The sequence below is a fragment of the Pangasianodon hypophthalmus genome, chromosome 16 (assembly GCF_027358585.1).
Source record: "Pangasianodon hypophthalmus isolate fPanHyp1 chromosome 16, fPanHyp1.pri, whole genome shotgun sequence".
Classification (NCBI taxonomy): Eukaryota; Metazoa; Chordata; class Actinopteri; order Siluriformes; family Pangasiidae; genus Pangasianodon; species Pangasianodon hypophthalmus.
This window is the reverse complement of record NC_069725.1, coordinates 5,992,152-6,003,603: the sequence shown is the minus strand read 5'-3', so window position 1 is coordinate 6,003,603 and position 11,452 is coordinate 5,992,152. Positions and strand designations below refer to the sequence as shown.

The following is an 11,452-nucleotide window of genomic DNA, read 5'->3' as shown; positions in this document are numbered from 1 at the left end:
TTGTTTACTGCATGTGCTGAAAGGATGTTCAATATGAGGATATTGTGAATAAGAGTCCCGAGATGAACACAGAATTATCCACTGAAGTAAGGAGTCTTAAAACAGGTTTTGGGAAGTGTAAATCTTTAGGGTATCCATGTGGGACCATCAACAGAGTTTAGTCATCACTGTGGTTAAAAAAAAAAGATTATAGGATACACTTGTCCCTCAGCTCACCATGGAAAGCTGGTTTTAGATGATATCTAATATTGTAATCAAAAATGGCTACAATAATAATTGTACACTGTAGCATTCAAAGAAGAATTCGTAATAAATTAAAGCAGAGTCATCTGAATTAAGTTTAATAGTCTTTATTGATTTATAGACATTTTTTTTTCCTGTGGTAACTTCAGGTTTCTTTTAATATCAATAATATTTTCCATAAAGTTCTGTGTTTCATTTAAATTACATCTATATTATTTTACTCACATAGGCTATGCATTTATTGGTTGATCTCCTTATTGCAATAAACAAGAGTAGCCGGTATGGGTTGAATATTGCTACGTTTCACCATACATACTCTTTAATCCCTCTGACAAATTCAAAAATAACTTTATTGGCAAGACGAGGTTTGACCAAAAGCTTCTCAGGGTTTCCCTTTTCTCTGCTCCTGGAGAGGCTTAGGGTGGAATAAGGCTACGGCTAAAACACACTTCATCACTAACATTACACCCGCCCTGAAAGATTGGATGAATCTACCAAAGGACTGCAAACATTTATGTACACTGACAATGCTCCTTCTGTTGATGACTACAGGATGAACGTATTCTTTAGAGAGTTCACAGATGGACGTGTGTCCGTATCATGCTTATGGACTGTGCTGGGAAGTGAATCGCTGTTACTCCTTGGAGTTTTCAGCCTGACATGGCATCGCTGAAGCTGCTGTGTGAGTGGTGCTTACTGCAGATCAGTGAACACAGCACCACGGCCAGCTGCGGTCTGATACAAGTCGTTCAGTCCAGCTTGATTGGTTTCTGTCTGATATACACACAACGCTAGAAGATACACACTGACAAGAACTATAGCACCCTTGCTAGTGCCTCACTAACTAATGAGAAAATAAAATACATCTCCAAATAGAGGTCACTTTAATCAAAGCACAATGGTGGACGCTAACATGTGTTAGCATTTCTGTAATGGCATTATCATGATAATGATACTGTATTTCCCAAACCTGCTGACCACACACACAAAATGCAACAATGAAATCTTGAAACTTAGCTACATATGCTATGGTATGGCTGACTATATATTATTTTCACTCAGATTTCCTGTATTTTGTGCCCCTATTAAAGATTCATAAGGCCCTTTTTATGTGAAGGGCAGGTGAGAGTCCATCACAGCCCTTCCTGCTGCACTGAGAAGGCCAACATCGCTGTGGACGAACACAGATTCCCATCAGCAGGCACACACAAATCAGTTTACAGAACCCTGTACATTTGGTTTATGCTCATCTAGAGCAAGTCACGTAATCTGATTGCTTATTGCATTGCAACTATCCAAACAGTAAGACATTTTAGCGCATCACTTGTCAGTGGAAGGGCTTTAGGTGTGTCCATCAGTACCTTGTGGAAAATCCCTCCAATGTTATGATTGGTCTTGCTTTCTAAATGAATATTTCTGTTTCCCCGCATACAGTGAATAGGCCATGTCCCCACTGAATTTCATCCCATGATTCTCTACCTAAAAAAATATTTTTGGGTGTATTTTTTCCCCCACCACAGTCTTCACATCACTAATTATATAATCAACAAAACAGTGTTTTATGAAAATGAAAAAAATAACCACAACGACAAAACAATTACATTAAATCAACCATAGTAAAAGAATAGAAATTAGATGCATTGCATGGCTTTAGATTCAAGACAGGAAGTTCAGACCAAAGAACGGGAGAACAGTCTCGTCCCCTTGCAATGTGACTGTGATCCTGTAGCTTCTTCCTGTTTAGTTATTATTCATTCCATTTTTTCATTTCCCTGCCCTTCTCACTCCTCCTCAAAGTGTTGTCCATTCCTCCACCCCTCGCTGGGACAGGTGATAGAGTTCAGGATTGATTTTAGCCGGTATGCAGGAGGAAATGTTCAGGGTTCATATTGCTGGCCTTTCTGTTGAGGTTGCATAACTTGTGTATATATGAGAGAGAGAGAGAGAGAGAAAGAGAGAGAGAGAAAGAGGATGGACACATTGCGTATCCAAACCTTTGCTTATATTGCAGGGGTGCCCAAACATTTTTTGGGAACAGGATAGGGAAAGTAATATGCAGTCCCAGGCCACATATGCAATAATACAATTAATAGACCTGCTTGATTGCCACTATAACATTCCCTCTTCATCTAGGTGATCTTAATGGGTGAGTTTTATGCAACTTCTGCTGCATAAAAATCTGCCACAGATTTTTGTGGGGCAGGACACAGCAGGCGTGTTTCCTGTGGGCGGGATGAGCACAGTAGAGCTAATATCATTAATCAGGTTTGCCAGGTTTCAGCAAAACTTCCAGCCCACCTATCTCTCAAACTCCACAAAGAAGACTTGAACCTAGCCCAAAATATTCAGCATTACAAACAGGAGACATATTTTCCTCTTTTTTCTCGCAGTCTGTGAATGGGAAATAAGGTCACCTTGGAGGTATGGCAACCCCATTAACTGCCCTGTCCACCACTCCTCCCCCGAGATGAGGCAGTATGGTTCCTGCCCCAACGGGCCTTTATTAGCACTTCTTGCATTTCCCATTTTTGACCACTAGGTGCAGGAATAACTCTATGGAAACTAAGTGGGGAAGTGAACCTATTGCCCCATGATTGCGCAACTTCTAGAACGGCGGCTTATATCTATCTAATAGCAACAATCTTTTATATCATTGGTCACTCAAAAGAGGTAATTAGTATTTCAATGGAATTTAAAACATATGGCTGATATATATGGCTGGGCTCTGCCCCACCTTCCACTACACACACCAACACAGATTCAGTAGTCTTTTTGCCAGCATACCTGCATTTACTTTCTTTTTTTTTTTGTCTCTTTGGTGACACCATGTTTACCTGAAACCTTAGTAATGTTAAGTTAGATCTGCAAAATTAACCATATAAACATTACGAAGAGGGAAAAGGGGAGAAGATTAAAAGTTTTTAGATTCAGTTTTACATAGTAGTGACACCCAGTGGTCAAAGCAAGAATGTCACCTTTAAAAGTTGTTAAATAAGCCAATTTATTCAAGTCTTAATAGGCTCATTTTAAAAATAATTCAGAGGAAGGATGCAGTTTGGACACCCCTGTTATATTGTCTTTCTCTCTAAGAACCCCACCATCCATCTAATACCATCATCACTGAGTCTACTAACAGCTATACCATCTTTTCTATAACATGTATTTTTTTTTTCGTTTATGTGATACTACCAATATCAGCCAACTTGGAAGTTCTGGACTATGCTACACTACACAAGAATAAATAAATGTCTACTGGTCTTCCTTTAGGAACTGAGGGTTGATTTCTGCTAAACAGCAGATCATCAGCTCATGTCTTCCTCTCACTTCTGGAGAGAAGTTGGTAGATGTTTCCCTCAGGAAGTGTTTAGATGTTAGTGTTTGTTCTGAATCCAAACTGTAGTACCACTTAGTGTTGTGAGTATGTTTCCCCACACTGCCATGAATCCAGATTGCCTTCTAGTCACGCACACACACAGACACAACATCCCCTCTGGTCGTATTGTCACTTCTTGTTGAATACCGTAGTTCTTCCAAGGGACCGATCTAAGTACATTATGCAGAGAAGCTTCTCCACACTGGAAAGATGCTAACAGTGTCTTAGAGGGCAGAACTTCATAGGACATGGATTGATTAAAGAGGAGATCACTCAAAGCAGCTATCCTACTGACAGAACGGGTTTCTGTTGTTGTTTTTTTTTTTCCAAGGTGCATAGGGCTGAGGACACGCTGAACATGACAGAGAGAAACTACTCGTACTGTGGTACACAGTATATATGGAAACAGTTAGAAGTAGTAGTCTTTTAGTATGTGTGCATGTTTGGGTATGTTACATGTTACACAACTCTCCAGCAGTTTGTTTCTTACATCCGGTTCCTATGTGACTGCTTCTGTCTCACAGTGTGTGTGTGTGTGTGTGACAAGAAGGGAAAGATCAATGCTGAGCTGAAGTAATTATTATATACTGTCTTTCTATTCATTGCTAATCACTCACTCAGTCACTCCAAAGAAAAGAGGAGGGTAGGGCAAGGAAGAGAAGGAATAAAACTCTTGTCAGATCTTTTCCCTTTGTTGTCCTCCATTTCCTTTTGTTCCAGCTTTTTTTCCTCTTTATAATTGAGCAGTTGGTGGATGAGTTAATTCTAGTCATTGCTGTGCGGTTTGCTATTTATTTTTCTAATTTATTACTTCACAGTGTGCTTTTGGAGTTGCTGCTCCTGGCTGGCTGAAGTGGACGAGGGTGTGTCAGTAGGGTGAGAAAAGAATGGGCCCGTGTGAGGTGCGGATTGGCCCTGGGGCCGGTCTCAGAATAGCATGGCTAAGGGGCGGGGCCTGTAAGAGATGATGATGATGATGATGATGAGGGTGTGGGGCGGGAGCTGCGGCACGGAGAGCTAGCGGATTGGACGAGGCGGCAGCTGCCATCGCTGCAGCTACAGCCAGAGGACTGGGCAAAAGGCCAGCGCCCAGCGCTTTGGTGAGATCCTGAGGAAAGGAAAGAGAAGGACAATTATGCAAGCCAGCTGAATCTGACATGCACTTAGCAAGCTTCATCAATAAATCTGACTGTATCCTTGCTTAACCTTTTAATGTGCCAATGCAGAGCTATGCCTTGTTAGACCAACCAATAAATTTAACAGATAGTACCACAGTGGATTTATGCTGCGTATAAATAGATACAAAAGGGTTGCAACCTCACAACATACCCTGTGTTAAGAAATGCTAAATATAACAGTTAGGGTGAACATTTAGATCTTCAATATTTCTTCTCTAAATCCAGTCCTACTGCAAGGTATACTTTCTTAGTATTAATTTAACACCACTGATCCAGCTAATTCAATACTTCAATAGCTTCCAAATAAAAGAGCCAGGTGTGTGAATGAAATGCACAAGAGAGACTTGTCCTGAATTGGGATTGGTGTTGAAACCTGTAGGTAATTCAGTAAGAGCTCACCGTGAGGTCTGCACCCCTGTGCTTTTTGTGTCGGCTCAGGAGTGGGTTGGGCTTCCCTGCTACTCCATCCCGGTGCCTTCGACTTGATATGTGCTGGAGATTCAAACACATAGAGCTGTCAGTAGAATAACTCTTAAATGAATTACCTGTGTGTGGCAATCTAATCTTTCATCAGTGTGTGTGCGAGGGCTACAAAAATTAAAATCACATAAAAGTGTGAGTTATTTCAAGAGACATGGATTCTCTGTGTTAATCACTAAATTGAATGAATGTGCTGCTCCTCTGAGACTTCACTGGGCTTCTTCTCTCACCTGTTTGAGCTGCAGTTCTGAATTGACCCGCACATTGCAGATCTCACAGTGGAAGGTGCGTTCCTGAGTGTTGGGGTCTGTAGGCCCACTCTCTCCACTGGGCTTGGGCCCAAGACGAGGATACGCCTTAATGGGACCCAGTCCGCTCCGGGCCTCCAGAATGGTTTTGTGTTTGGTGCCTGAGGAACATAAGACAAGAGATAAGACAGGTAGTATGGAATAAATCATACTGTTAACTCAGCTGAAAGGAAGATATATTAGCGGAATAAGACCTGGGGCTATATTGTCATGACTCAGACTAACACCATCTGTTTTATGTCCTTAAACCCATCACTCTTTGGATTGTAAAGGAATGATAGGGATTTGGACTGCTTGATGTTTTTGGTTTAATTCAATACAGGTGTAAATTGTAACGTCTGACTTGGCCACTAGGGGGCTCAATTGTCAAGCATCACCCCTTGTGCTGCACTGTGCTCTTGATTATTAGTTGGTATAATTATTAGATAATTAATGGATTGACAGAAGGTTATGATTAACGATTCCAATCTATATCCTCACTTTGCTACATTCACATTACACTACATGAAGTAAGATTTAAGTAATAAATCGAGTGTTTCGTTTGCATAAGAAATTGTTTAATGTGTAGCATTTCCCAGTGTTTAAGCAATGTCACTCAAGCAATGTTGAAAGCAACCTTAAAGTTAAAACTACATCATTGCAATGCTGCTGTAAACAGGATTCTTCAGATTTCTGAAAACAGTTCAAGACACACTATTTTGCCAAGTACAAACTTCATCAGCGTCCACTGTGGTGTTTATTAAAGTGGAACACATTTCTTTTTAAATGTCTGAGTGTCATGTGAGGCTTCTGAGGATGAAAACATAGCTAAACCTTTTAGACAAACTGTGTACAATAACCAGCTTTAGCCTGGAAAAAAAAATCATGACATATAAAACCACCACATCCCATTATGAGGAACTGCCGTCAAGAAGCCTCACTTTGACCGAGAGTTTACCTTTAACCCCCTGATTCCTGAGCGATGTGTGTGTAGAGTTTAGATTACAGTAAGGGGATAAGTATAGGGGTTAAGGGGAAGGGCTGGAGATCAGAGTGCACGATCTAGAGTGCGCTAGCCAAACATTGCCTTTTAATGTTTGTCTACGTCTTGGTCCCACTTTGGACAGACAATAAGATTTGCCTGTCTCTTTGTCTGCATCTGTAACAAACAGATGGGATATAAATAAACAGATGAGATGAGTGCGGTCAGCAAACTAAATACACCAGCAGAGCTGACACCATGAGCAAACACTCAGCTCTTCCTGCTTCTTGGACTTTTTTCCTCCACTTTGCCGTAAAACATGTGCTTTTATTTTTGGGCCTCACTAGCTTTTTGAGATTTGTTTGATGAAACAGTTGTGTAACTTCCAGACTGCTTGGCACTGCTTAAGCCTTGATTATTGCTTGATTATTGATAACATATCATTCCTATCGATCTGCAAAGTTTGTTTTAAAAGCCTGTTTGTGTGTGCACAGAAAGTCAGAGCATGTGCTACTTGTGCTAAACTCTCCACGAAAGAATGTTTTAAAAGGTTTTAAACCAGGTCGATACAAAAGTTGATACAGGTGATTAAAATTATGTGGAAATTGTAATAGTGGTTTAAGAGCCTGCTTATTTAACTAGCTTGGCATGTTTTCTGCTCTAGTCAACCTATCCAAAAGGCCCTCCTGTTTTAATGCACTTTAAACTGCTGGCTCATGCCAAATGAATAAATGAAGTCATAAATATACAAACAGATGTAGCCATATGCTGAACTGTCTTTAAAAGAACAGACTTGATGTATTTCTTGCATGGAAGTCATATATCAGGACTCTTCTCTGTCCTGGAAGCATGAATGTCCTGGCTGTCCAAACAGCTGAGTAACTGGCTGTCTTCAAACACTGAATAAACAAACACCTTTTCACTAAGCACTTAAATGAGCACTATTTTAAATAAAAAATCCTCTGACTCTGTGTGCTTCTTGCTATGCTAATTTCTCCCTGGCAGGGTTTTAACTTGACAGTATTCTTAGACCTTGACCTAATGAACTAGCATATGTTTCTGTAAGCACTCATGTAAGTCATAAATGTAAATGTAAAATTTTAGAGACCTCTGCTGTCTGTGTGACAAATTGCATTTATAACGAAAAAATTGAAAAGTTTTTTGTTTGTTTGTTTTTGTTTTGTTTTGTTAGGAAAAGGTTCATAGCAGAGCAGTGAAGTTCTGAATGGGGGTGGAGCTAATTGCTAGGTCAAAAAAAAGTCTAAAAACAAAGAATCAAGTGAGATCCATTGCATGGCACTTTTCCATTGCAAATCAATTTTTAGGGTATCTTTGAAATGTTATTACTAGAATAAGGCTAGATTTAGGCTTTGAAAAGATTACAAACTGCACATTTAAAGAAAAGTCAAATTTTTTTGGACTGCATGCCATACTACAAAACCCTGGTGGACCTATTCTTTTAACACACAAAAAAAGCCAAAATACAGTAATAACTGCAGCTACTCCACACAGCTAGGATTCACTAATAAGGTTTTTTGCGTCACTTCTGGGGCATTGTAATGGAGCCTAGTCGGGTGTAAATCACAAATAAGCAAGTGCAAGCTCTCCAAGAGAGACCTAACAACTATCTGATTTTAGCCTTCTAAACAGTTTCATATCATGGTGACTGTAATTGCTAGTGTAGCTCTGCAACTCAGTCAAGTGTGTAGCCTTGAGAGCACATTTCTGCGGCTTGAAGTGCAAGTTAAACCATTTTTTCAGAAAGTGATTTCTTTAAATAATTATGTTTTCACCAGGGCAGGTATGCAAGCTGCTGGCAAACATGTGGCAACAATTCTGACAGGTAAGAAGAAACACTGTCTTACAATGTGTCATTATTTTTGTGCAACTGCAACGGAAAGTCCTCAGTATATTGGTAATCAAATGAGAGTGCTGAATTTTTAAACTTGCTGACCCGAGACTGTTCCGAAGCAGAATGGGTTTTGCATTTTAAATTATAACGTTCCAAACCCAGATGTATGGTTAAGACAGAAAGACCAAAAAGAGGCATTTGAATCAGAAAAGGTAAGAAAAAAACATATCTTGTACTACTGTGTAGATGTAGAAGCTTGTGTTTGTTTGTATCAGATAAGCCTGCAGGGCTGCAGCTCAGATTTGTGGAAAAGCTCACCTTTGTTGTGAGCTTCCAGCTGAGAGAGAGAGTTGACGGCCACTTTGCACAGCGAGCAGTACAGCAGTTTCTTGGCTTTGTCCTCCTCCGTCTCTCCGTTGCCAGGAGTAGCTGCGGTCGCTCCTGGTGCTCCAGCTGGCTCCGGGTTTGAAGACCCACAACCAGGCGAGGAGCTGCTTGCAGGTTGGGGAAGAGGAGTGGCAGGGCTTGGCATGAGGGCACCAGTAGAGGGACCAGGGGAGTCTGGGGTAGGGGGAGCTGACACAGGCGCAGGCCCTTGCGCTACCACAGGCCTGCTCAGCTGTGACACGGGCTGCGTCTCTTCTATAAAACAAAACAGCAATGATACAACACATATTACAGAGACTATTTGTTCTTTGTTTTTGCATTTCTGACAATAAAAATAGTGGATTGGAATGTAAGTGTTTCAAGTCTGCACCACAGGAATATTTTTGCCTTTTTTTTTTAACCTCAGACTGAAGTGAGGTTGAGTGGTGAATTCATTGCCAAGTAGTGTGCACTACAAAGTTTATTGAGCATAAAAATAGTTTGTAAAAATACCAGGCCATGAACTTGAGGGACTAAAAGTTACATGAAACTGTAAAGTGCTCTTTGAAGTTGTACAACAAAATAAAACGGGTCCTGACAGAGTTAATATGGCTTCATGGCAATGTGGCTTCACCCTATCATGTCTCTGTATTTGAGAAAGAAGTTCTTAACCTCAGAAACCAAAAAGAAACATATGGGCTCTTTTATTTTTTTTTATTTTTTAATAAATGCAGCAGTTTGTTTGTGTAAAAAAAGAAATTACCAGCTAAACGCATTCCAGACCTTGTGGTGATATATAAAGACACACATACACACACATACTCACACACACAAATGGTTCTCTGAGTAATGCATTTGGAATTCTTTCAGATTTAGGAGGAGGAGATTTAGACCAGCTAAATTTAGTTGGAGACCCCATGTATTTGGGTTGGAGAGTATTACAGAGAAACACATTTAAGTTAAATGTTAACTAAATTAAGTTAAAACCAATGAACACTTTAGTGCGCTAGATGAAGCGAATGTTTGTCACATACTGTACACTTTTAGGGGAAAAAAGGTTCAGTCTTGACCTCTACAACAGCAGAGAGAAAAACAAATTTGTTGTGGGACAAAATCAATCCCAGATTATGGTTTTGGAGAGAATGCGCAATTGTGCATTGTGCTGTGGAGAGGAACTTAAATATTTCTTTTAACCACTCGAGTTCCTTTTCCTGGTTACATAATGGATTATTTATAGCCATTTTGGACATTTTGAAGCTCTTCTCTATGTGATAATCTCCCTCAAATAAAGGCTCTGACTTTCTGCTAGGCTGCACCTTATATAAGAGGTGGGTTTTATGTAGTGGAAACATTCAGACTGAATGGGGAAATCTCTCGTCAAGTATTTTTTATTTGCGGTTTCCAGTCCAAGATGACAGGTGGAAGAGCAATATCATGATGGAAATACATAGGCTTCATCCTGGACGCCCCCCAAAGTCTGCTCTTCTTCCATCATGCCTCACAATTTACAGATTTGATATGGACGTGCTCTGGTGGTACATGCAGGATGTTTGAGTGACCCATTACTCACAGAAGGTGGGGTGGATAAATGACTCCATCAATACAAACACCATTGTGCACTTGTCAGCACACTGAAGAAGTGAATACATGGAAATATTTGTACATTTTAATTAACTCCATGCTACAGGAGGTGTGGCTTTAAAAAGTCACAGAATTCCCACTGTAACCTTATACTCCCAGGACTGCTCTCACAGAATCATTCATCATCTGTAGTTACATAAAATCTCACAAATGCACACACAATAAAATCTGCTATAAAATTTCTAAGCTCTGTATTAAAAGAAGCATTAGTGTGAGTGGGTGATGAGATACTGCGGTATCCGCAGTGTCCAAGTGGTTTGGGTTGAACTCTGTCGGGGTGAAGAGACCCCCTTAATGCTCGACCACTGCCATTTATCACCATCATCATTTTCATCATTTGCATGCACTCTACACCAAGCGCCCTTCTTCTGCCTTTTGTGCATTCTACTGTAAGCTGATGATTCACTCTTCTCCAGTGTTTATATTTCAGATAAGACAAATGATAAAAGGTATCGAATAGTTTGGCCTCATCAAACTACACCTTAAATATATCAAGACTGGCTTCAAAGGCTTAAAAATACTCTAATTATATACTAGCAAAATGCTTTAAATGTGGGTAATGTGTGTGTGTATGTGTGTGTGTGTGTGTCAGGCAGGTGAAGTGCAGGGCCGGTGCAGGCATGGCTGAGCCTCACAGGTGGATCAGGTGTTGAAGAGGTCAGATAGGATCGAGGGCCAGTCGCCTGCCATCCCACCTACCCCCCAACCCACCGTTAATCATGCATGAGTTCTGAAACCACTAAGCCCATACGAGCTCTGCGACTGATTAATTATAGAGAGGGCTACGTTTACTCACACACTCTCTTTTTCCCTCTGGCTGGCTCTCTCCAAACACTGAGTCAAAAAATATGCACACCTTACATAAAAAAATGTTTCCTGTCATTTTTCGAGACTGAAGATGTTCTGCCACTGTAGCTTCAATCCTGGATTATGATATAAAACTTCAGAAGAGATTTAAAGGAGATTAGAGATATGTGAAATAACAAGAGATATGTGGGCATGCTTGGAAATTAAATGAAAGCACTGCTATTTCCATTTCTATATTCAACT

The 11,452-nt window shown here is 40.4% G+C and overlaps 1 protein-coding gene across 4 annotated transcripts in view; it reads right to left on the bottom strand.

Annotated features, from left to right (window-relative positions):
* Positions 1-334: 334 nt before the first annotated feature.
* The window catches only part of znf385a (zinc finger protein 385A), a 77,617-nt gene continuing 66,499 nt past the window's right edge, over positions 335-11,452 (bottom strand). For 2 of the 4 annotated variants that reach the window (XM_026920899.3, XM_053240960.1), the window contains exons 4-7: positions 8,714-9,037; positions 5,505-5,683; positions 5,194-5,286; positions 335-4,724 (exon numbers count right to left, since the gene is read on the bottom strand). In XM_026920899.3, the coding sequence (XP_026776700.1) occupies positions 4,485-4,724; positions 5,194-5,286; positions 5,505-5,683; positions 8,714-9,037 (836 nt within the window). In that variant the 3' untranslated portion in view covers positions 335-4,484. The remainder of the gene's footprint in view (positions 4,725-5,193; positions 5,287-5,504; positions 5,684-8,713; positions 9,038-11,452) is intronic. The other 2 variants (XM_026920896.3, XM_026920897.3) reach the window with 1 other exon arrangement.